This window comes from Pituophis catenifer, unplaced genomic scaffold (assembly GCF_029215685.1).
Source record: "Pituophis catenifer annectens isolate HBS135680 unplaced genomic scaffold, rPitCat1.0.hap2 SCAF_1, whole genome shotgun sequence".
Classification (NCBI taxonomy): domain Eukaryota; kingdom Metazoa; phylum Chordata; class Lepidosauria; order Squamata; family Colubridae; genus Pituophis; species Pituophis catenifer.
This window is the reverse complement of record NW_027256881.1, coordinates 207,682,148-207,708,300: the sequence shown is the minus strand read 5'-3', so window position 1 is coordinate 207,708,300 and position 26,153 is coordinate 207,682,148. Positions and strand designations below refer to the sequence as shown.

The 26,153-nt window shown below is 38.5% G+C and overlaps 1 protein-coding gene across 3 annotated transcripts in view; it reads right to left on the bottom strand.

Moving 5' to 3' along the window:
• Window positions 1-16,451, bottom strand: part of STAM2 (signal transducing adaptor molecule 2) — a 29,766-nt gene extending 13,315 nt beyond the window's left edge. For 2 of the 3 annotated variants that reach the window (XM_070942369.1, XM_070942451.1), the window contains exons 1-6: window positions 16,297-16,451; window positions 5,408-5,492; window positions 3,788-3,863; window positions 3,400-3,495; window positions 1,607-1,753; window positions 609-678 (exon numbers count right to left, since the gene is read on the bottom strand). In XM_070942369.1, the coding sequence (XP_070798470.1) occupies window positions 609-678; window positions 1,607-1,753; window positions 3,400-3,495; window positions 3,788-3,863; window positions 5,408-5,492; window positions 16,297-16,336 (514 nt within the window). In that variant the 5' untranslated portion in view covers window positions 16,337-16,451. Of the gene's footprint in view, window positions 1-608; window positions 679-1,606; window positions 1,754-3,399; window positions 3,496-3,787; window positions 3,864-5,407; window positions 5,493-10,733; window positions 10,770-16,296 lie in introns of those variants that run through there. The other variant, XM_070942533.1, reaches the window with a different exon arrangement.
• Window positions 16,452-26,153: the final 9,702 nt, after the last annotated feature.

Here is a 26,153-nt window from a genome sequence, read left to right as displayed (position 1 = left end):
ACAAGTGTTTCTAGCTTATGAATTGAACAAACCAAAAAGGTGAAAAGATTCAAAACCAGGCAGCAACAAGAAACTCAATACACAAAGTGTAAGCTAAGAATTCTTAAAAAACTGTTTTGAGGAAATCCATACACAATTTATATTATGTAAATGAAATTAAATCCAACTCAAAGAATTATACTTATTATTTTATTTGTTAGCTAGGGTTATGAGCATCTAATAACTTAAAACCAAACGTGTAAAATATTTAAAAATAGCAGTCAGAAACTGGACAGTTGTAATATAAAATGGTAATACATTTGGAAATTTGTTTTAAGAAATGGCAAACATCCTTAGAATTCCAAGGAGATCAAAAGCATTTTTTAAAATGCATTTGCTGAGATATACATCTGTTTCCTTTATAGTTTCCTTGCTTCCTTCACAAAGTTTTAAAAAATACAATTGTTCAAACTTTCCTTTGTTACTACTGGCTATATAGCAAGGGTTCGATTTGAATTTGTGTTCAACAGAGAATGTCACACATTTTAACTGTCAAGCTTGTTCCCACGTACAAACTTAGAAACATGTAAAGTATTGTATCACTCATGAATTGATGACTAAAGTTTTACCTTTAGCTATATCTTCTTCTTCTTTGTTTTTGCCTGATGATGCACCATTCTTGGCAGCAGCTGAGGGACTCTGTAAATATACTTGCAATATAAACATGCTACTTCAAGTGGGAAAAGTTCTATATTTGCCTACACTTTGAAAACAATACTGGTGTTATTTTAGCTTACCTTGTGGTAAGTATTTTTTAATTGTTTAAAGTCAGAAAACATAGGACTCATACCCAACAGGTGCTTGGAGCAGTTATCGTTTTTTGGGAATGAACCAAAGTCACATATCGACTGTTAATAATAATAGCAATAGCATTTAAGACTTATATACCACTCCATAGTACTTTACAGCACTCTCTGATCAGTTTACAACCTCAGCATATTGCCCGCATATGCTGCCTATTAGATTTAAGTCATTTTTCCACAACAAATGGCTGTTGATACTTGCCAGGTCTATTCAAATAGCCCAATATGGATAAACCATATGTCCTTGTTTTTAAAGCTGCGGTATATCTGCTCTTATACATTTGGATTTGGTACAGAACGGTTCCTAGTCTAAGCAACAAAAATATATATAAAAATGATACCATTTTAGTGCTTCATTTAATACAACTGCATTTTAGATCGCAAAACTGTTTCTGCACATTTTCAAAAGCAGGATTAATATACTATAGTAATCATTCTCACTTCAACACAGAGTATAATCCAACTCTGCAAAGTCTCCAATCAATGTTAAAAGTGTTTATGAAGCAAATAATCTTACATATATATTGTGTATATTAGATAATAGGTATAATAATACATTATGAGCTTCTACTCATCCCAAGGCCTATTTGCCCTGTGCACCACAGAGCATCTCCCAGCTCTGTAGTGCCAGTGTGGGGAGTTCTTGTGGAAAAAAGTTTATTGGTGGATAGCTGAATGTGCTCACATTCAAAATTTAAATTCAGTCACCTGTTAGCACCAAAACCCCAAACTTCTGTAGGCATAAATGAATTCTAACCTCTTACCTGTGTCCCAGCTGTAGGAAACACAACTCCTTCTTCCTTAAGAGATTTAATGGTGGCTGATATTAAGCTGAACTGGGGGTCCTTCTGAAATTCTTCTGACCATTCTACCATCAAAGCTTTTAATTTGTCACATACTTTAGGATGTGCCTAAAAAAAGAAAGCACAATAGACTGAAGCAAAATTAGCTTTAAACAGTTGACAAAACAAACTGCCAAAGAAGTTGGTTGTCCAAAGAAAACCTACAATCTGACATGTTTAGCAGAAAAATTTAAAAAGAGATATTAGAGATGGCTGACCATTGTATGACGACATGTATTTTAATATACATTAGAAGACTTAGCTTCACAATTTAAAAACCGATGAGAGCTGATGTGAAGTAGTGATTAGAGTTGAACTGGCATTAGAGAGGTCCCATGTTCAAGTCCATCCTTAGCCATGGAAAAATGGATTTGGCCCTGTTGCTCTCATTTCCCCCAGCTTGCCCCATAAAGTTAATGTTGTGGAGAAAAAATGGATGCTGCCCGGAGCTCTTGAAGAAAAGGCAGGATGTAAATACAAATGCGGAAATAAATAAACCTCTTGGTAGGCCTATATAAAGGAACTGCCCAACCAACTTGGCAGCCAGTTCCTAGGCTCCAGAAATAGCCAGTCTATCTCAGGTTGGCTCCAGGAAGAGACCGTTATTACCTTTTTCTCAGTTCAGGTGCATGAACTGGGTAACCTAAAGCTTCAGCACAAATACATTTTTTTAAAAAAAAATTCTCCTTCCTCTTTTCAAAGATCTGAACCCAAACAATGACTTGGCATTTCTCTAGCAGAGTCTTTTTTACAGATAGATACAATTTAGCTGTTAATATAAGCTACATCTCCTACATGGCCACACTGACTTATCAGCAGTAAGTCTCTAGAAAGAACTGGGAAGGAAGGATGACAGTTTCTGGGAAGCCCCTTCAGGTGACAGAAACTCCACAATCTCCCAAGGTGGCCCATGAAGCACCTCATGATATATTTGGGAAGAAGGAGTGATGTGAGTAGCTCTGGATCTAACCAATTGTTTAGTTCCAACACCTGTGTAACATTCCCAAAGCTGCCAACAAACCTTAGTGGGTGCAAATTGAGACCCTACGTTACCCTGCTTATCCCTATCTTTTTGGCTGGCCTTGTAAAAGTTGTCAAAACAATACTGTCTCTATACAGTCAACAATCTCCCTCCTCACTAAGTGACTCTGGGTTCTGTTTTTATCTATAGGTAGTCCTTGACTTACAACAAAATTTCCATTGCTAAGCAAGGCAGTTAAGTGAGTCATGTCCGATTTTATGACCTTTGTCACCATGGTGTTAAGCAAATCACTATAATTAAAAGAACTTTGGGGCTGTTAAGCGAATCTGGCTTCCCCCACTGTCAGTACTATTCTAAATAATGATGATATACCAGCTTCATAATTCATTGTTCAAATGATTATGAAATGTTCCTATTGTTTTAACTCTAACGCAGCATAGGAGAATATTCAACCTTTCTTTGCAATCTGTTGTTCCTCTGCGGAAGCTGTCAGTTCAGATATTGCAAAAATTAAATGTTCTTTTTAGTATTCATGATTAAAGCAAATCTCCCAAGTATAACACCATAATTTTGTATAGTTTTACCTTCTTTATTTATATCACAGATTGTATTTTTTTAAATTTCATTTCTACATTCTAAGTTAATACTAGAAATGCAAAACGTATATGCAGTGACACAATCAATATACTTTTCTGTTAATTTTCTCCAAATATGATACATCTAAAAACCTCACCTTGTTTATTATGACACGCACTTCACTGGCAAAATCACGTGAGCAGATTTCTAAGTGGAAAATTTTTCCACAGTTTGATACACAGGCTCCCAACAGCTAACAAAATGAAGACAGAATTGAATAAATGAGACCGTTCACAATGAATTGCAAAAAGCTGCCCATATGTAATAAAGATATTGATCCTAATCAATCCCTGCCCCCCTCCCCCATCTAGAGCTGGATAGGAAGGAAACAGGCCAGTAACACTGAGAAATAAATAAGATTATTGTTTTAGCAAAATTATTTTAGCCATCAATATCAATAGTTTAATTTTTTTTTAAGTTCACAAGAATTGTTTTATGAAGAACCTGATAATTTTCTCCCCTGAATAAATTATATGCATACTCACAGTTAGTGCCTGCAGTGCAACATGGGGTACTTTATGATTTACTCTCTTTAAAATGGCTTTGAGGCAGTCTTTTGCTCTAGATAAAATAATATCTGTGTCAGTCTCTTATTTTAATAACTTAAAAGGGAACAAAAAGTCCCAGAAAGAAGAAGACATTGAAGAAAGAGCTTTGGGGCATCATTTTATTATTAGTGACACAAAAGGAAGATCCACTTCTAATACTTCAACCTCAAAACCCAATCATATTCTGCAAAGCAAGCCACAGTCAGTTCAATAGACCTATCTCTAAGAGAAAATATCCAGGATAAAATAGGTAGCTTTCAATCATTTAAGTATTTCAACACTTCAGTTTGAGTCATGGTTTGTTATATTAATCTAATGCTATTTTTCAGTTTTCTGATTCGGTCAGGGTTGCCACATCAGTTTGTTCAATAAACAAACTGAATTATAACTGAATTCGCATATAACCAAGGCATAAACAATAATTTACAAAACACAACAGCTGCTATAGCATGACAACTGGTGTGACTCCAATATCTATCTAGGGAGCCATGGAAATGGTTGTGGCGAAGGAATGTAGCAGTTAGCAAAACATGAGCTCAGTCTGGGGAAACAAGACAGTGTGAAAAAGAAAATTAAAGTTGCCACTCTAGAAGGGGCGGAGAGAGAGGGAGGAGTAACACTGCTACCAGTAGCTGTCAAGAAGGATAATAAAGGTGTGTCGTCCCTTTCCTTAACTAGCCTATTTTAAAAGGCTAACAGTAATGCAGGGAATGGCAGCAGAATCATACGTGCTGTCTCAGCACTGATTGAATGCAAGTGTACAGAGTATATTAACTGAGGTTCTATGTGCCTGGGGATTCACGAATGGCTGAGTTCCAATTTTTTACTGGGTCCATATGAGCACAGACATTATAGCAGCAATCAACAAGAGGCAAACCTGTCACCTTTCTACAAGTTGATACAAAAGATAATGTGAAAGGGCCTAATCACCTGGAAATGTTTAATGTGTCTAGTTTAGACAACAGTAACCTACAGAACACCACACAAATACAATTACAAGCAAAATGCTAATTACTGGAATGCTAATTACTACTTGAAATACTTATTTTATTATTCAAATGGAAGCAGATGCTGATGTCTTTCAACTATCCACATTTTACTTTTTTAGTCCAGTCTAACCTCAAGCATTTATTTCATGAGACTTAAAAAAAAAAAAAAAACTACTTAACAATGGAAATTAATAACAACCAGTTTCTGAGAATAGAAATTATTAGCAGAAACATTTGCTGTTTTTATTTATGATGCCCTTAGGACTGACTGGCTGGATGAAAGCTACTTTCTGTTCTGGACATATTCTAAAGGGACCTAGTTTTAAGGTACATATTTTGATTTGGTATAAAGTGGATCTACTTCTCCCCACAACCTTTTAAACAAGATAATATAGCATAATCACTCTGTGTCTGGTAGTATGTGAGTTGGTGTGTATGCATATGTATGTTTATGAGTAAGTATATATATAAATATGCATGTCAGCTTAAAATGACAGATCTGGGCAGAAGGCACAAATTAATCAGAGTATTTACAAAATAACATTCAAGATATGTTGATGGGTCTTACCCATTAGGAGTGCTTCCAACCTTGTCACAAATATCCATAATAACTGCCCAATCTTCAACAGTGTTGTACTCATTTGTAGCCTTTTCTGTGGACAAAAATAACATACAAAAATCAACAGCCTTTCAGGCAGGACACAAGCATCTTCTGTCTGAAATGGTTGCTAGCTCAAAAAGTACTTTCACTATCCCGCTAGAACCCTAAATTCACAAACAAGGTCGTTTTGCATTCAGACTATATGTCTAAAATTGGACAGATTTACTTCAGTGCAATGGGAAAATAATCCCAACGTTACAATTTCAAATGAATAGTAAACTATAAGAGATTGGAGTCTGAAAGAAAATATGAATGTTTTCTTCATTTTCTTAGAAGTCTACCAATGTTTAATAACTTCCTTATTTTCTTCTCAATCCAGACAGTTGATTTATGTGGCGCTGATAGATGAAAGTATAAATTTATACCAGCATTCATTCTCACATAGGAAATTAAAGATAAGCACAACTATTTCCACTTTGTGAACAAAGTGCACTATCAAGTGAAAAAGCAAGTTATTCATATTATCAACACGAGTTGTATTTGGGGGTGTATTAGCATCAAATCTTCATGTTTGATAAAATAAACATTTGAATTCAACTTTTTAGAAGCAATACTATCTACAGAATGGAATTTTTTACACTCATTTAATAATTTTATCTCTATCTCCCAGCAAGTATAAATGGTATCCCCACTGTTAAAATAATATTAAAAGCACATTTACACATACACAGATACATCTTCTCAGTGACACAACTAAAAATCCCTAGGAATATAGGACATTATTGCTGAAAGACACTGAATAATTGCGAAACCTTAGAGAGAAAGGATGAAATATAAATGTACTTCTAATAGCTGATAAGAAAATTGGAAGCTGCTTATTTATAACTTTGTTTTCTTTCTCTTATTTCTTTCTTTGCACTTTTTCCTTACTATTTTTCTTTATTCTTTCAAAAGTGTACTGTTTTTATTCTTTCTAAAATGTTTTAAATAAAATTTATATATTAAAAAATTCTCCCTTCTCATCCCTATGGATGGTATGTCTTCCTTAATCTTGGGTCCTCTACCAGAGATGTGGAAGATTGAAGCTTCTGTGCAGTATCTTAGCTGTTTTCTCACACTGTGTTCTTCCTGGGATCTGTTGGAGCCACTCTCTGGGCTAGGAGTCACAGACCCGAGTGTTCCTACCACCACTGGGACCACTTTGGCCTTTACTTTCGATATCACCTCTAGTTTCCTCCATCTTTCTTTCTAATATTGCTATCTCTTGGCAGCACTACATCTATCACTACTGCGGTCTTCTGGTCCTTAAGTCTACCACCATAGTGTCCCAGTTGATTGACCAGTGCCTGCCTGACCATCTGGATCTAGAAATCCCACAGAATCTTAGCCCTGTTATTCTCCACAACTTTCTGTGAAATTTCCCATCTGGATTTAAGCCCCTATATTGTGGGGATATTCCTGTATACCAGGGGTCTGCAACCTTAAATATTCAAAGCACCATTTGGACCCGTTTCCCACAGAAAAGAAAACACCGGGAACCACAAAACCTGGGGTGGGCGTGGCCAACCCGATTTCACTCACTTCTACCAGTCACATGACACCCCCCAGCCACGCCTACCCAGCTGGTCATTAGGGCAGAGAACCAGTTGTTAAAAAACACCAGGAACCACAAAATCCTTTTGACATCTCTCTCTCTCTCTCTCCCCCCCTCTCTGTATCTCTCTCTGTCTCTTTCTCTCCCCCTTTCTCTGTATCTCTCTGTCTCTGCCCTGGCCGCTTCTCCATCCCCCACCGTCGCCCTTACCTTCTCAGGCCAGGTGAGGAGTGATTGGGAGGGGAGGGCGAGGGGTGGGGCCAGCCAGTGGTGGGATTACCTGACAGGGAGCATAGCAGAGGGCCCATAGAGCCGCATGTGGCTCTGGAGCCGCAGGTTGCTGACCCCTGCTGTATACAATGCCAGCTACTTGGTAGTGCGTTTCGATATATGGTGTTCCTGCCTGTATCTTAACCTCTGCAGCTATTTGTTGGAATTCTTTGAGGCCTCTTAGCATAGTCTGGGTCTTATCTAGTGTGGTAAACCCTTGCTTCTATACATCTGTTGTCTAGTGCCTGTTCTTGTGCCCTTTCCAACCACTGATGGGATGTCCCATTGTTTGCCAATCATCAAGCACAACCAAAGCTATTTTAGCAATAAATCCCAGCTTGAAACCTGGTTGAAAACACGTCTAGGCTGACAACCTTCTCAAAAACCTTCCCTCAAAAGGGAAATTGGTCAACAGTTACTGAAGATTGTTGGGTCTATGGATACAGTAATATTATATGGATTTTTTTATATATTTACATTTTATTGCTTTTAAAATAACAGAAAAGTAACAAAATGTTAAATTAATTTTATGCAAAAACATAATTCTCAAAAAAGAGATAGTATTTTGTTTGAGAAATAATGAGGATAATGGTTCTTTAAAACACATGTTTTTACAATGTCCAATGCTTACTATATTTTGAGAGAAAATGATGGACTATATAAATAAGATTGGGCAACAAAAACTAAAATTTCAAAGGATAATACTCTGTTGAATTACATACCTACTGCATGGAATTTGACAACTGGCCAACACAAATAGATTTTCAATGCCCTTACTATTGCCAAAAAACTGATATTGCAGCATTGGAAAGAAAAATTGTTATATTATACTTTGTTCCATATTTTCCTTTTTCTATTGTATTTTTTCACTTTTTCTAAAAAACATGCATTTTTTGGAGAATATTATAGGTAAAAATTTAAATTTGGTTTGAGAGAGGGTAATTAATGGGGTGAAATGCTCCCGGTTTGGACCGGCTCGGGTGAGTAGGTAGCGATGGTGGCGGGCAGTTCGGAGAACCGGTAGCAAAAATCCCTGCCCCAGACCCCCATGCCCAGCTGAGCCGCGCGATCATCAGAGCCTTTTTTTCCTTTTAAATGGCCTGCTAATCAGGCAATGCAGCTTGGATTGTCAGACCCATTTAAAAGAAAAAAGTTTCTTTCCCCCCCTCCCCCAGCCTGTTCACCTTAGTTGCTGGTCGCAACGCGCTTGCTGTAATACCTGCAATCCATTGCATCAGCAAGCAACTGAATCTCCCTACCAGCAATCAAGCTCATCGGTGAGCAGCTCTATCTGCAACTTTAAAACTTGTGGACTTCAATTCCCAGCAAAGCTGGCTGAGGAATTCTGGGAGTTGAAGTCCATAAGTCTTAAAGTTGCCAAGGTTGGAGACCCCTCTTCTATTGGGTAAGTTTTTTTCCCCTTTGGAAGGTTTAAAAAAAATAGTTAATTGGGTTTTTTTTAAGTTGTTCTTTTTTTAGACCTAGCCATTTAAAGTTTAGGAAGTTTTAAATTAAGCTGCCTTTATATAAAAATAAAAATAAATAAAAATAAAATAATATTTGTGCAGCTTTCTGAGATTTAGTGTGTGTCTGTAGTGTTTCACTCTAATTACACAAACACACAACATCTCACAAAGCTGTATGTGGAATTTTGTGTGTGTAAAGTGTGAAAGTTGTTTTTTTGGGCTTTTTGTGGCTGTGTGAGGTTCCTGTTTGTTGCGGGGCCATTTTGGGTTTAGCACAGCTGCTTTTACATTGTGGGTGAGCCAGTTGTGTTGTGTTGTGTTTTGTAGGTTAAAAAAGGGCAAAGAAGTGACATTGACTTGGTCACGCCCACCCAGTCACCTTACCACCAAGCCCCGCCCACTAATTAAGCAACGCCCACAGAACCGGTAGCAAAAAATTTTAGATTTCACCCCTGGTAATTAACCAGCACAGTAATAGTACAAGTATGTCAGACTAATAACAACCAGCATAATGTCAAAATTCAGTGTGAACACAAAGGGAATACCTGAATCTATGCTAATCAGGATTCCCAGAAATAGGACCAAATGTGGGATTGCACTCAAGTGGTAAATTGCTTACTACCATATGAGTTATACAAGTTCATCCCAAAATGGCTGAACACCCCTATGTACAATAGCTAAGTTTTCTATTTCCTGTATATTTTCCATATGTTAACTCTCATTTCCCCCCACCCCAAACAGGCTTTTAGTTCAGACTTCAGAAATTCCTCAGTATATTATTAACAAATGTGTCATCTAAGTCTTCAAATGATTGTTTTCTATATTTTCACAGAAAAACTGAAAAACCATGAGAAGATTAAATTTGTAGCACCTCAAAATCCATGGAGTAGAAGCTCCCAACATCATTATGTCAGTTTAACCAACCTAAAGGTCTGAAGCCATTGCAATTTTAATCATTCAAAAGGACATCATGATCAATAGAATCAAAGTCTACTAAGAGAGCTAAGAGAACAATAGCCCTGCATTCCTTGGCAGAAAATACAACTTGGGCAATCATTTGAAGCCAAACGGGTGTAGATTCAAAATAGCAGATGTACTGTATTATGCAAGATTACTTGCCCCTCTACCTCGCTATAATACGTTTTTCAAGAAAAAAGCAACTATTTCGATATTAAATTATTTGTTACAATAAAATTCAGCTTAAGGATTTTTACAACAGAATATTCTGTATGAGATTTCTGAGAACAACAGAAAATACCCTTTCATTGAAAGATGAGTTAGCTTTTACTAAGAGCTAAATAAGCTTCTTCTTATGTCTTCTAAATCTAGAGGATTGGTATCATGCAATCCTTCAAACTGCTTGTTTACAACCTTGGGTTCCACACACCGAAAGAAACTCAAAATATATTTATCAGTCTCAGTATAACAGCAAAGAAAGATTTACATCATTTTAAATAGCATTGAGAGCAAGCGAGTCACTGAAACAAATAAGTTAACGGATGAGCTTTTTATAATGTTGACTAAAAAGGGTAGCTCATGTAAAAAAATCGAAGTCCATTTACACTGAACTTCATATATATCAGCTTCATCTTAGCAAGCTGAATTTCTAGCAGGACAATCCATTCTCACATTTTCTAAAACAACTTTCCCCAACTCAATGCCCTTCAAATGTGCTGAACCTCATTTGCTTCTTAGTAAAGATCAAGTGAAGATATCCATTACAGAAACAACAAAATTACTGAGTGAGCAAATAGGGAAAGCAAACAAAAATTTGGTGACAAAGTCCACTGGACGGTTCCTCTCAAAAGCCATTGGCAGGAACAATTCATCAAGTGTTTTGAATGGCTGTTTTGTGGAATATAACTGAGGATCTTAACATTTTTTTCTTTCCCTCCCTCCCTCCCTTCTGTTTATCTGAGTAATCCAAAGACAAAGAGAACTACTCTCATGACTTATTGGGGACATGTGTGCTTTCCTCCCTGGAGAAGACAAGAACTACACATGTAGCAGGTATAGGTTGATTGCTTTCCTGGAAGAAAAGTGAAGAAGTGAACCTGTCCATTCTCCAATTTATCAGGGAAGATGAAGAATTCTTGGATCCATTTCAGAAGTGCTTATGGAGGGACAATAGTACCAAGAAGCCTATAGAAAACAAAACAAAGCCAGGCTGAGAAAATGGAAGAATTTGGTTTGAAAAACAAAAGCTTGCCAAGAGAAGTCTTTTTCTTTGGAGCTTCAGAATATATTCCAGAGCTTTTCAATTTATATTGGAGGAGTTACCACAAGCTTCAGGGCATTGTATACACAATGTGAGCTTCTTTCTGGGATTCACATTCAGGTTGTAATGAAAGAGAGCTGGAATCCAACAGGATAGTACCAGTAGAAGTGACTGGGGCTTTTGTCTTGTGATCTGGGATCATTTTGAGCCTGTGAATCATGAGGGCTTTCTTTAGAGTCACTTCCATCATTTCCTGCTTGGATGATTGGTAGAGGCTTCTTATGAGATGGCAGGAAGTTGCAGTCAAGTAATAATCAATGCTTCTTTCTGTAAGGGGACTGTTCTGTCACTCCTGTTTATTTGTTCTGGAACATTTCAGATCTGTCTACAATTCAGATCTTTCTGGGAGCAAATGTAGAGAAAATGGTGGGCCCACAGTTCCACTGAGACCTAAAGGAAGGGAATTATTTGGATTTACAGAGTCAAGTTTAAGGCCAAGGTACAGCAGTCATGCATGCATTAGTCATGCTTATGGACAACCTATTGAGAAATTGGGATTTGGGGAGTACAACATGATCCTTCTTGATCTGTCATTGGATTACAGTACTATTGCGGCAGCCATAAGATAATAAGTAGTTGCCTTCCTTTCTGAAGGCCAATTTCAAATGTGATGGAAGGACAACCTTACTCTAGGAAGTGGCTAAGGGCTCTGCTTGCTTCTACTTCTCTTTAACATATGTTGAAACTGCTGGGGGAAGGGGGAAGGTAATCTGTCTGCAAGGAGTTCACTAAGAACAAGTGTGTTATTTATCTCAGATGTTTTGCAACCTTGGTATCTTCCTGTGAGAACTTCTGAACTTTTATTGAGTTTGGTGTAGTGTAGCGGCCTAGAAACCAAGAGGCTGTGAGTTTTAGGCATCCTTAGGCATCAAAGCCAGCTGAGTGACTTTGGGCCAATTACTCTCAGTCTAACCCACCTCACAAAGTTGTTGTTGTGAGGAAGGAGGCATGAGTATTAGATATGTTCACTGCCTTGAGTTGACCTATATATAGTTGACCTATATAAAGGGCAAGTGTAATGGAATGGGTAAATAATCTTGAGGAATGTGGACAGGGGAAGAAATGTTGTCCAGGAAATAATCAGATAAAAGAGGCAGGAGCTCTCAGTGGTTTAATAATCAGTGAAAGAAACTTAGAAAGAACCCGGCCTAATGGATCAAACCATTAAAACTGGGGTGAGACTTTTGTACTTTCAGACTTGCAAAATTGTGCTAATGTAGCCTTACAATAATGTAGATTTAGCTCATCTAGTCATGTTTCCTGTCTGGTTTATCCAGGAGGGCTGACAACCGATTAAAAATATAATAACTTTACCACAGTTACTTCTTTGTGCCAATTGTGGACATTCCTGGATCAGGAAGTCTTGCTCATAGTCATTTGTGTTCTAGTAACCTTCTGGGCCTCTCTCAAAGAATATTCAAAGCCTACACCTGGTATAGAATGTACTGTATCAATTTGGAGAGTTATGAGTTGATTTTGTATAGACGAATCCTCTGGTTTAAGAAAAGCACTGGGTCTTATTTACATACTTAATAGTTTTATATAGCTGCCCATCTTGCCACCAATCCCTGCATAATTCTGGATCTGGTTATATAGTCAACTCCCTAAGGTCTCATTTTTACAAGATTGCCAGCTGACAGGTCCTCAGAAGTGGGCTTTTTCGACAACTACTTATTACCTAGAGATATTCAGTAAGCTCTGTGAGCATCTGACTTTTGTATCTTCTACTTTTATGTATTCTACTTTTTAACTTTATGTATATTTGGGATTTTATCTCTTTTTCTTTCTTTCTCATAATTTTATGAGATTCTTAGCCATGTAGAGTCCTTAGGATTGGATGGCGTATAAAAAAACATACATATATAAGGCTCCCAAAATATTCAATGTCTACTAACCATTATCCCTCATCACTAATCCATATGGGAATAAATGATACAATCCTGAAGTTACTGTATGGTACTGTAAAGCACCAAGAAGATGATGCTGAGAACACAGGTGATATATTTCCTTCACTCCTTCTTGGTCCAAGAAGAGAGAGAATACTGGAAGCAAACAGGTGGCGTGCAGTTTGATCGTGGAACGTATTTCCAAGATGAGAGACTCTTGGAAAATAATAGATTACAACACAGAAGAACTAAGAAAAATATATTTAGGAAGCAACTTGCAAAACTGTTCAGGAAGAAAAGCAATAATAGGTTTAAATTACAAGGAAGATTTGAGATGGACATCAGGAAGATGTTCTGGAAGATAAATGCTATTCGGTAATGAAATAGACTATTAGGTGGTCATTTGCGGAAACTGCTATAATAGTAGATTTCTGCACTGGGCTAAATGATCTCTAGGACCCTTTGTAAATTTTATCTTTGATTTTCTGATTAAAATGTCTACTTTTAAAACACTTATTTCAACGAAAACATGCAAGAGCATTGTTTCTATGATTCTTCTAAAGATATATAATGTGCATTGTGCTAGAATTAAATATTTTATGAACATTTATAGATATAAAAAAGCTTAAGATTTAATTCTGTTTATCTTCTCTCTTGGTGTAATATTTAAAAATGTGATTTGTACATCTTGGAATTAAAAACATCTTGTCACCAGAAATTAAAACAGCAGTTAAACAATTTACATCAATAAAATCTGAGGAAGCATGCACATGATTGCAACTTTCATTAGCAAAACACTACCATTTTCAGAATTTAAGTTCTCAAGAGAAAAAGAAATCGGTTCTGATAGTAAATGTTTTGTCATTAATAAAAGATTAGTCATATTATATATATCTGAGTAGGGACTTTTGTTAAGTTTCTGGAAGCTTCAGCTAACATAAAATGTAATTGGTTCTGACAGGAATTTAATATAAAGCCCGTAAATTTTTATTAAATTGCAGCTAATTTCCCATCTACTCCATTTAAAATCTCTTTTGAATCCTTATACAATCTAACATCTGCACACACTGAAGAATAATCTTCCAATATTCTAGGCTCTAAGCCAGTTTTTCTCAACTATGGTTCCGCAAGAGGTCGCTAGAGGTTCCATGATAGACTGTGATTGAAAAATATAATCATTTTTTAATGTTATACACTGTGTAGTGCTAGCATCCACACTGGTGGAAATTTTTTATATGTCAGGATTCAGTGGCACCGTGCTATTTATTGAAAAACATGGATTAGATAGGCCAGGAAAAAATTTCATTGTATTTTTATTTTTGTGATTTTGAATGCATTATTTTATGCAGGAACCTGAACATTATCTTAAGGGCTCTTCACAATGTAGTTTGTAACAATAACTCCGTCTTGGGTGCTTTTACAGTGAGTCTAAACCAAAAGCAACATTAAACCACATTATAACTTAATATTATATGTCCGTTGTGTCTCTCTGTTCTTTACCCATGAGGAACATTCAACCTTAGAAACAAACACTGGCAAGTCAACTTTCTCTAAAACATCAAACTATCTTATGAAGAAAAATGTTTTCTTGGTTATGTCTTTTTTGGAAAACTCAAAGAGGAGTTTTTAAAAAAATTTGAAAGTACTTTGTATTGATTTTTTTCACTGTTGTGCAATTTTTTAAAGGCTTTGTTTTAGTGATATTTTTAAAATAACTTTGATCAAGTACTTTTAGACAGTATGAAAAAATGTATTTCTTTAAAAATAATTCATGACAATAACGTACAGTACAAATGTGACTCAAATCTGCAAGCACATAATTTACTAAGCATTATACTTATCTCATACACATATGCATATAAAATATTGTAAAACCCAACTGAATTTTAACGGGCTATTTCCCTCAGGTATTTACAGCTTGTAAAGATACCTATTCTCTAATTTTAACATATTCAACCATCAAAAATGTCATCCTGCAACTTGCAGATGATTTATAGCTGTACTATTACAAATGAGAAAGAAAAGTGTCTTGTCATCTCTACTGATGTATGAGTTCTTGCCTAATCCCTTAATACCCAGCTTTAAATAATTTGTAAAGTTGTGAATTATTTCACTTTTAGATCTAATTCTCATGAATTCAACTAAGCAAGAGAAGCTAAAATAAAGGTATAAAGCAGTAAAGAGGGAAAACAAATCTAGTAAATTCAACTTCAGTACCTGGAAATTTTATATCATTAGGTTTTGGAATAAAGATCTTTGTTTTTAAGATTTAACCAAGCAACAGCTCTATGTAGTTAAACCAAGACAGCAACTAATTATTTAAGACCCTTTAAGAACTTAACTTCTATTCCTACCAATCAAAACTGGTCTTTGAATCGTCAACATAACTGGCCACCTCCCCTAATTCCAGTTATATTTTAAAGACCATTTCCTTGCCTTATAAATCTGTGCTGACCAAAAAAAAAAAAAAAAATCACCAAAGGGTGTTTAGTTGTTGGGAATGCAAAATAAATTCCTTTCTATGAAACCATTCATTTAACGAAATGCAGCAATTCCTTCTCTATTAGCAATATATATATATATATATATATATATATATATATATATATATATATACTCACTTTACTTAGCTGTAAACATATTTTTGTTTCCAACCGAAAGTTAAAACTATGACTTCTTTTGATATGAAGTCATTTTTTTGGCTTCAGTTTCTGAAGTTTCAGTTTCCCTCCCCCCTCCTCTCACTTTTAAAAAGTGTCCATAGTTCTGGCAATATGACTGTTAATAATAATACAGATAAAGAGGTGGGCCTGTGGATTTTTTAACCCCCCCCCCAAGCCGATTGTCTTTAAAATTTATTTATAGACCAGATTAGGATCCCGCCCCCTTAAATTTAATCTTGGGCAAATCGTTCGCTCTCAGGTGTGACCTGGCGAAAAGGAGGAGAATCAGGTTTGCCCAGCCAGAGAGTATTTCGCAAAATCACTTGAGCCACTTAATATGGGGAGACGGGGGGGACCCACATTATTCCCTCCAGGTAAATCAGGGGCCTCTTGCAGCAAGTCTTGCTCCACCTTCCTCTCCCGCACAGGTGGCCTCTCAACTCAGATCCTCACAGGACGACCGGCCTCCTTGTCGAGAGGTCAGTCAGTCTTGGGACGGGGACTGAGAAGCGGAGCCTCCCGTCCTCGCCGGAGGCAAATGGGGAAGGGGTGGGCGAGGCTTGGCTATGCCGACGGAGCTGATTCTCCCTCCCCCCCCCACCGGGAGAGGGGAGAACCGACCCGAGGCCGTGCCCAGAGCCTTTAATGCGGCTGCTGCTCTTCTTCTTCTGCCGGGTGGAAAAATCCCGTTCCACTCACCCACATCCAGCTCGAAGGGGTTGGAGGCGAAGAGCGGCATGACGGCGACGGCGGCAGCACGAACGTTAATAACGGCAACACCCCGAGGGGGTGGGGGTGGGGGGGGTCAACCTGGCGCGGTCCGGTTCGGCAGCCACCCCAGCGCAGGACGCGACTCACTTCGCAGCAGTCAGTCCCCACCCTCGACGCGGCCACGCCCCTCCTCTCCTCCACTTCCTGTTCCGCCATCGCGAAGGACCCCGACGCGCCTTCTCTGGCCCGTGTCGTCTTGCAGCCGCCTAATTTTTATCGCCGGATTCGAAGAGTCCGACATGGGAAAATCCGCGATAACAAGAGACCGCGGACAGTTCCCTTTTATAGTTTCTTATTTCAAGCAAGCCAGCACCGACTGTGGGAGTGTTTGTGGGCCTCACTGGATAGAGAGAGAGAGAGAGAGAGACCCTTCGGCGTAAGGAACAGGCAACGGTGTAGGCAAAACTTTGGGGTCCTCGGGGAAAAAAAAATCTGCATAGAGTTAGAAATCGAAGAAAACAAAACGGCGTCAAAACTGTTTTCTTATACCGAAACAAAGAGACGAGCCGCTGGATAGATAGTAATGAAGTATTGCGCCGATAAAAAAAACGGGGGAACGGTACCTGGAAGTGTTTGTGAATAATTGTCACAAATTCTGTTCTAACTTTTCTAGATCTACTAATGACTCGTCTGAAGAGCAGGTTCTGCCTGCATCATTTTCCTGTCTCTTTCTCGCGAGTCAAATGGGATTTCAAGTAGGCGCGGGAAGGTGGGGCTGAGAGAGAAGAGGGGTGGGGGGGAGGAGGAGGGATTGGATGAGGGGGAGGGGGAGATACGCATGCGCGCTTGTTTCAGGCACAGTCTCAATGCGTTCCTGCAGGAATTGTGATTAACATTTGGACAGAGCGTTCATATTTTGTTTAATGCTAAAGCAGCAATCATTTATTTATTTATTCCTAAATGAATGATTGATTATATGCCATCAAGTTCTTTCCACTCCTTGTGACCAGGTAGACAGATTTCCTCCCTGACGATCTGTCCCTAACTTGGTCTTTCACGTCTTCTAATGGTGCAGTCATCGCCAATAATCTATAGAGATTCTCAGTCATCCAGGTCATCATGGTTTGTCCCAAAGGTGCTTTTTCAGAAGGCAACTGGACATTCTAGTTTTTTCTTTTGAAGACGTTTCACTTCTCATCCAAGAAGCTCCTTCAGCTGTGACAGGATAGTGAGCTGTCTGCAAGGAGTATAAATCCTTCCATTCCTCACCATCCACTCAGAGCTGAAGAAGCTTCTTGGATGAGAAGCAAAACGTCTTCAAAGAAAAAAAAAAAACCAGAAAGTCCAGTTGCCTCTTGAAAAAAAGCACCTTTGGGACAGTCATCGCCAATGTTACTGAGTCCGTCCACCTTGATGTTGGCTGCCCACTTCTCTTTCCTTCCACCTTTCCCACACTGGAGCCTTTTTTTTCTGATTGTTGGGTCTTTGCATGTGTCTTTGCTTGTGGACACGCTATCATTGGAGCTTTTTAAAGAAGACATTGGATGACCGCTTGTCTAAATTGGTAAAAGTAGTCCTTGATTTACAATGGTTCATTTAGTGACTGTTCAAAATTACAACGGTACTGGAAAAAATGAGTTATGACCGTTTTTCACACTTTTACAACTCTTGAAGCATCCTCATGGGTCAACATGCTCAAAATTCAGACACTTGGCAGCTGACTCATGACGGTTGCAGTGTCACGGGGTCATGTGATCACCTTTTGTGACCCGACAAGCAAAGTCAATGGGGAAGCAGGAAATGTCTGCAGCAGGGGTAAATTTCACATAACAAATGTCTCGCTTAGCAACAAAAATTTTGGACTCTATTGTGGTTGTAAATTGAGGACTACCTGTATAGTGGGGTTGGATTAAAAGACCTCCAAGGTCCCTTCCAACTCTATTATTCCGTGTCTAAAGTAGAATAATTTGAGCCTGGTGATTTGAGCTGTAAATATGGATGATCATATTAAACATACAAATAGCCCAGTGGTGGGTTTCAATTTTTTTTACTACCGGTTCTGTGGACGTGGCTTGGTGGGTGTGCCTTGGTGGGCGTGGCAGGGGAAGGATACTGTAAAATCTCCATTCCCGCCCCACTCCAGGGGAAGGTTACTGCAAAATCCCCATTTCCTCCTGATCAGCTGGGAATTGGGAGGCAGAGAATAGGTGGGGGTGGGGCCAGTCAGAATTATTACTACCGGTTCTCCGAACTACTCAAAATTTCCGCTACCGGTTCTCCGGAACTGGTCAGAACCTGCTGAAAACCCACCTCTGAAATAGCCCTCACTTAATAACTCTACAATTGGGACTGGCAACTTCATTGCTGCACAAAGCTGTAATTAAGATTTGACTCCAAGAGTTACGACCTCCTGCTGCTGCTGTTGTTTAGTGAATCACTGTGGTGATTAAGCAACACATCACATCACTGACTTGCAATTTCACTGCTGGCTTCTCCGTTGATTCTGCTTGTTGGAAGCCAGCTGGGAAGCACATGAATGGCAATCATGAGTGTGGGACACAGTGATGGTCATAAATGCCTGTTGGTTGCAAAGGTCCAAAACAGAGGTGGGTTTCAGCAGGTTCTGACCAGTTCTGGAGAACCGGTAGCGGAAATTTTGAGTAGTTCGCAGAACCGGTAGTAAAAGTTCTGATTGGCTCTGCCCCCATCTATTCTCTGCCTCCCAAGTCCCAGCTGATCTGGAGGAAATGGGGATTTTGCAGTAACCTTCCCCTGGATTGGGGAGGAATGGAGATTTTACAGTATCCTTCCCCTCCCATGCCCACCATGCCACACCCACCAAACCATGCCATGCCCACCAAGCCATGCCCACAGAACCGGTAGTAAAAAAAATTGAAACCCACCACTGGTCCAAATGTCCCTCACGTGACCACTGAGATGTTCTGACAACCCTAAGTTCAAGCTTTCCATTATTAAGAGTAACTTGTTTGTGCAATACACATCTTGCTGGACGAAAAAGATTGTCAGCGATTTACTTTTACATCCAGATACCACTTCTAACTTTATCCTTTATAAAAGACACTTGTCCTTTGTAAGAAGGAAGAACTAATGAAAAATGACATTCTGCTCCTGATATGAAATTGTTAAAGAATGCAACAACAATAAAATGATTTTTTTAGATGTCATAATAAAAGGAAAATAGCATATCACCTGATCAGTCAAGGTGGTTAAATGCTAACAACCAAGTGAAGGCAAAGCTATAGTGCTGAACAGTGGTTTAGAATAGAAGGATAAACTAGGATTTAGAGCTCATAAGGATGTGCACTTAGTTTATATCATCTTAAGGCAAACGGATCTTTTCCTGGGATTGTGTATAAGGTGCCAAGAGCAACCATTGTTTAAAGGTGGTTCTGACAATATGCTACATGCACATTGGGAAAATAAATACATTTTTGCCTGAAATTCAAATGAAGAATGCATTGCTTTATAATTGCTGTGATGTATCCTTGCAAAATCTCTTATAATTGTTTTAGTTACGAAACTAGCAGTTTGCCAGGTTTTAGACCCTGTTCCTTTAATTAAATTGCTTTAATTAAATTAAAATTAATTTTAATTAATACTTTAATTAATGTACTTGGTGCATATAATTGGTCAAGTTCCCATTTTTACAGATCTAAAATAATAGTAGGATTCCAATGTATGATTTAACATAAATATTCAAAGTTTCCTTTACATCCTTTTACAAATTTCTACAATGTATTTCTTTCATTTCCTCCCAAGAGACAGAAGATATTGTCTTATCATTTTATCACTTTAAGTGCATCTCAGATAATCCTCACATTTGTTGACTGCTTATTTTTTTGTAAATATCAATATTTTTCTTCTGTTAACAAACAGAAGGTTATCTAGCAAGATCTTAAGTATTATTTCCCACTGATTTGAGTGTTCTGTAAACTACTAACATTTATTTAAATTGATTACAGCCTCTCAACTCCAATGGACTCTTATTTTTAAAAAATCATAAAAATTCATAAAAACAGACTACTTAGTGTATGGTAACAAATTATAGGTAAATTTACTTTGAATAAGTTTAAATTTCCAGCAGTAGCCAAATTGCATTCTAGGGGTGTGAAGAAATTGCTGCTGATTGGTCCAAACCTTTATTATCTTTTTAACAATATTGGAGAATGAACAGAAGACTGAAGGAAGGCAATTGTTCCTGTCTTCAGAAAAACAAAAATGAATACAGACAATCTGTAATCAATATCTTAAAAGATTCAAGAGAATATTGTAACAATCTAAGAATTTTGAAACGATGTTGTAATTAACAGGAGACATCATGGATTTGTCAAAAACAAGGTTTGCCAAATCCTTATGTCATTTTTTTGATTGAGCAACTGAACTGTGGGAAAGCTATATGCTATAAATTCATAATGTTGGAAGATGACATTTGGGCCATAAATTCCCGAAATGGAAGGCTGAATCAACCCTGAGCCAGTGAGAATCGAACTGCTGGCAGCAATCAGTCAGCAGAAGTAGCCTGCAGTACTGCATTCTAACCAAGTACCACGGCAGTACTGCAGGCTACTTCTGCTGAGTTCAATATATATATATATATATATATATATATATATATATATATATATATATATATATATATATATAAATTTTCTTACTTCTTCGTAGGGTTTATGTGTGTTTTTCTTCTAGCCAGGTTTTCCCTACGTAGCCAAGGTTTTTTTGTAGCTCCAGCTCAGTAGAATCTCATCTACTCGGTTCTGGGCTTTTTTCTTTTCTAACACCTAGCAAGCTCTCACTGCTAGGTGGGAGACCTAAATAGATCCATTTCTAGCTCGTTAGCTGTCATCAGTAGGCCACACCCATATCCTCCCTGTAAAGGCATAGTATCAATTTTCTTACTTCTTCGTAGGGTTTATGTGTGTTTTTCTTCTAGCCAGGTTTTCGCTACGTAGCCAAGGTTTTTTTGTAGCTCCAGCTCAGTAGAATCTCATCTACTCGGTTCTGGGCTTTTTTCTTTTCTAACACCTAGCAAGCTCTCACTGCTAGGTGGGAGACCTAAATAGATCCATTTCTAGCTCGTTAGCTGTCATCAGTAAGCCACACCCATATCCTCCCTGTAAAGGCATAGTATCAATTTTCTTACTTCTTCATAGGGTTTATATATATATATATATATGCCATCTTTCTCTTGAAGTATTATATTTGAGTAGTATAGCATATCTAGTTTTCAAGAAAGAATACAGCATATCTAGTAAATAATAGTAACAGTATGACAAAGTAGTTCATGATATTTTGATTATCAAGCTAATTAAGTGTAAATAGCGTGGTATAACAGTTAAATGGATACAAAGGTGACAAAATTCTTATTGAGCACTCCTCAGTGGTTGCACATCACACTGCCTCATTGGAGAGAGGAATCAAGTGGAATGCCACAGGGTTCATCCCTTGTTTTTGTATTATTCAATATTTTATCAATGACTTAGATGGGTACCAAAGAGCATATTTATCAGATCTGCTGCTGATACAGCATTGAGTGGAATAGCTAAAACTAAAAATAAAGATAAAATTAAAAATTGTAGAGTAGAGAAATGGGCTGAAATTATTTGAATAAAATATAGATGAGATAAATGCAACACTTTCACTTAAGAAACAAATTTGGGTATAGAATAGGGCAGTGATGGCGAAGCTTTCAGACACCAAGTGCCCAAACTCTGTGCGCGCGCATGCCCAAACTGAAAGGTGCGTATGTGAGGACATGCGCATGGGTGGACATGTGCAAGCATGCACGTGCGTGGACATGCGCTAGCATGCAGGTGTGCATACATGGACATGCATGCATGCGCAGCAGAGACCTGAAAACCAGCTGGCTGGCAGAAGGCGGTACATCCCAACACCAGCAGCGCGGCAAGAGGTAAGATCTTTTTCTTTTGTGAGCTTCTTTTTCATCATTTGCAGGGAAACAGAAGCTCACGAAAGAAATGTCACAGAGATCTGACCTGGGGTGATGGCACATGTGCCAGGATAGAGGGCTCTGTGTGCCACCTCTGGCACGCCTGCCATAGGTTCGCCATCACGAGGATAGGGGATACCTGGCTTGAGACTTAACACTTGTGGAAAAAAATATGGTATAGCAGTCAAGTGCAACCTGAAAATGAACCAATATTGTTGTGAAAACACCAAAAATGAAAATGCAATTTTAAGCTATGTCAAAAAATAATAATAGAAAGTTTGCTTTACTCTAAATTGGTCAGATCCCATCTTAAATATTGTGGCCTTTTCTGGATTTTGCACTTTTAGCATGTTCCAAGAAAAATTGGAGCAACTTCAGAGAAGGAAATCACTAGAAACTAAGACTTATGAGAGAAAATTGAAAAGAAAATATCAAGGGAGGAAGGTGATAACATTCTCCAAATCCCTGAAAAGCTGGCAGGCAATAGAAAACCATGTCCAAGCACTTCAACTACTATATATCACACTAGCTCTCATATACAGTAGGTTACCGTGACACCATTCTGGACTGGGTGGGGTTCAATAATTAATACAAATAAAATTTAGATACATTTGTATTAAGAATGATAAACCAGAAAAATGGACAGCATCATGCAATGAGAAATGACTACTCGTTTTTTCTGATTACTTCTTTAATGCCTTGAGTTAAGTTATTATTAACTTGTTGGAGCTGTAATCCCTCCCCTGCCAGATTCCCTTAGATTCTCCAGGAGTCATACTTTGACCCACTATATGCCCTTGATAAAGTGAGCTACAAAAACAAATGTCCCAATAAAGTTGCTTAGTCATGAAAGTGCTACTAAATTTACGCTACAGTATACAGTACTTTGACCTGTTACCATATTTTGAATAGTCATGCCCTATAGGTGGCAGTATTGTTCCAAAAAGGTCCCAAGAAAGGTCGACAGTGCCCAGTTCCTATTTCATCTAAAAGCAGAGTGGTGAATTACTTTATCAAAAACCTGAAGGAATGATCATCAAATTTTCAGGTAATCTGATCCATAAAGGACATCACAGAAGCACCATGGGAGATCATGATGTTTCTGCTCTACCAGCAACCCAGCTAGCTGCCCAGAGACACTTTGGATGGTGAGATGGGTGGCATATAAATTAAATAAACAAATAAATAAATACCAGCATAGCCAAGGCACCTGAGGCATATAGGTTCAAGTCCATTAAGAGCCTTGGTGGCGCAGTGGACTAAGTGCTGTTAAAGTAGCACTTAGTTGCCAGCTGCCTGCAATTACTGCAAGTTCAAATCTCACCAGGCTCAAGGCTGACTCAGCCTTCCATCCTTTTGAGGTAGGTAAAATGAGGACCAGGATTGTGGGGGCAATAAGCTGACTTTGTATTAAAAAAAAAAAGAAAAACACCGCTTGGGGGGCCAAAAAGCCCTACTAAGCAGGTATATACTAAAGTATGAAGGCTATTGCTTAATGCATTGTAAGCCGCCCTGAGTCTCCGGAGAAGGGTGGCATATAAATTGAACTAATAAATAATAAATAAATGAGTGTGCTTGAGAGTGGGAGTCAGCAGCACCCAAGGCCAAAATTCAGTCTCTCCTGAATGGCATTTTATCTGAAGTTGCATAATTACACAATGCCATTCCAGCATCTCAGCAATCAGTGAACCTGATCAGTTAATCAATTAGGCACATAACGTATTCCTGATTGTCAGACTAGATAAAGACAAGGGTCACCTTTCTTGTAGATAATTAGAAGAGAGGAACAATATTATTTCCTGGCTGTGTACAGATGAACTCTTACTAATGACCACCCTTGAGGAAGTTGAAAGAATGTTACCAAATACAAATTTAAGGCATATGTTGTGCTATAAGAAGCTTTATTCATTAAGCCCATTAAGTAGCAGGGCATCAGCCTACAGACCCTTTCCTAGATCTCCAGCTTTAGCTATGTTCTTGGGTATCTGGTTACAGCTGTTACACCAAGTGGTGACATTCCTGATGCAAGTTGTTATGCTCCTTCTCCCTCATTTTACCTAGAATTTGGATGGGGAAAACAGGAGATCCCTTCTCTCATATCACAAGCTTTCATGCAAATGGTTCCAGCTTCTCTTTAGTCAGAGTGACAAGACAATTGGAGAATGCATGGTGTTAGTACAGCAGTGGTGGGTTTCAAATTTTTTTACTACCAGTTCTGTGGGTGTGGCTTGGTGGGCGTGGCATGGTGGGCATGGCAGGGGAAGGATACTGTAAAATCTCCATTCCCTCCCCAGTCCAGGGGAAGGTTACTGCAAAATCCCCATTTCTTCCTGATCAGCTGGGACTTTGGAGGCAGAGAATAGATGGGGGTGGGGCCAGTCAGAATTCTTACTTCCGGTTCTCTGAACTACTCAAAATTTCCACTACCGGTTCTCCAGAACTGGTCAGAACCTGCTGAAACCTACCTCTGTAGTACAGTACTCCATTACTTCAATCACAGTGAATGAAAAACTTGCAGCAAACACAACAAAGGGAGGTTCTTGAGGAATAAGTAAGTTAGATGAAAAATAGGTAGTCCTTGACTTAGCAACTATTCGAAGTTACAGTGGACCCCCAAAACGGGACTTATGGCTCAGATTCAAAGTTACAACAACTCCCCATGATCACATGACTGCATTTTGAGTGTTCAACAAATGGCTCAAACTTACCGCAATTTCCAGAATCCCACGGTCACATGACTATAATTTACAATATTTTTTCCTCAGAAACTAGCATTTACTTCCACTTTGGTGTCTCTTAGGATCTACCCAACACTGGAGAAGAAGTAATTTGCAACTGTCTTTTATAACTGGAATCCCCACCCCACCCTTCTTAATATATTTCTCCTTGGAAAAGAACAGAAACTTTCTAGAACTATAGATTATGTAGAGTTCTCATGCAGCCTCTAAATCTGTGTGTAAGTTGGGGTACATAGTTGAAACTGAGGCATATTTTGCCTTTGAGAGGGCCAAAGTTCAACAAATCGATGGGGCATGGCAAACATTAAATTACATCAAATTAAACTTTCCTTTTAAATCAGTTCAATACAACTGATATATTCTCTGCAGATTTGATTCCCTCGCCTGCCACATTACAAATTACAATTCAGCAACAACATTTGAAGAGATTCTAAGGGCCACACCGAAGACTCCCACGTTGTTCTTTGCTGCTTTATGAGAAGCAACGAGCACAATGTGAAGATGTTTGACGACCAGGTACACCTGGTTTTTCCAAGGAAGGTACAATCCATCATGGTTCCTTGCCTTAGTGTGCTTCTTCTGTACTGAACATCCACAGCACTAACTTCTCATGGAATAGGTTTACAGAAAACCAATAAAAAGAAATCCACAGAAGGATCATGTGCATTTTAAGCCTTTAGCACAAGCTCTAACAAGGAGGTTCTGCATCACTACATGCATTTCTCCTTGGGGAACAGCTGCCTGAATTCAGCCAAGGCTGAGTTGTGAGAAGCACCTGCAGACTCACAGCACCGTTTTTGCAGAGAAAGGATGGCAGGGAGCAATGCTGTCAGAACCTGCCTGAGACCTGTCAACCCTATTGCATTCCAACTAGAAAATTAAGTTTTGGCTCCATTCCCCCGAGCGCATGACAGCTCTTACTCTAGGAGTCTTCTCCTCCACCCCAAGGCATCTACTTAGGCTGGAATGTTTTCAATATGCACAGATAGCCGAGGATTTTAACATGACAGCATTTCTTGATCCTATAAGATACACGAATCAATAAAACCATCCACGTTGGACATCCTTGGGCAGATCAAAGCAGGCCACACCCCTCCTTTCTAAGATGAGACCTTTGGAGAAGAGCCAGGGCTGGT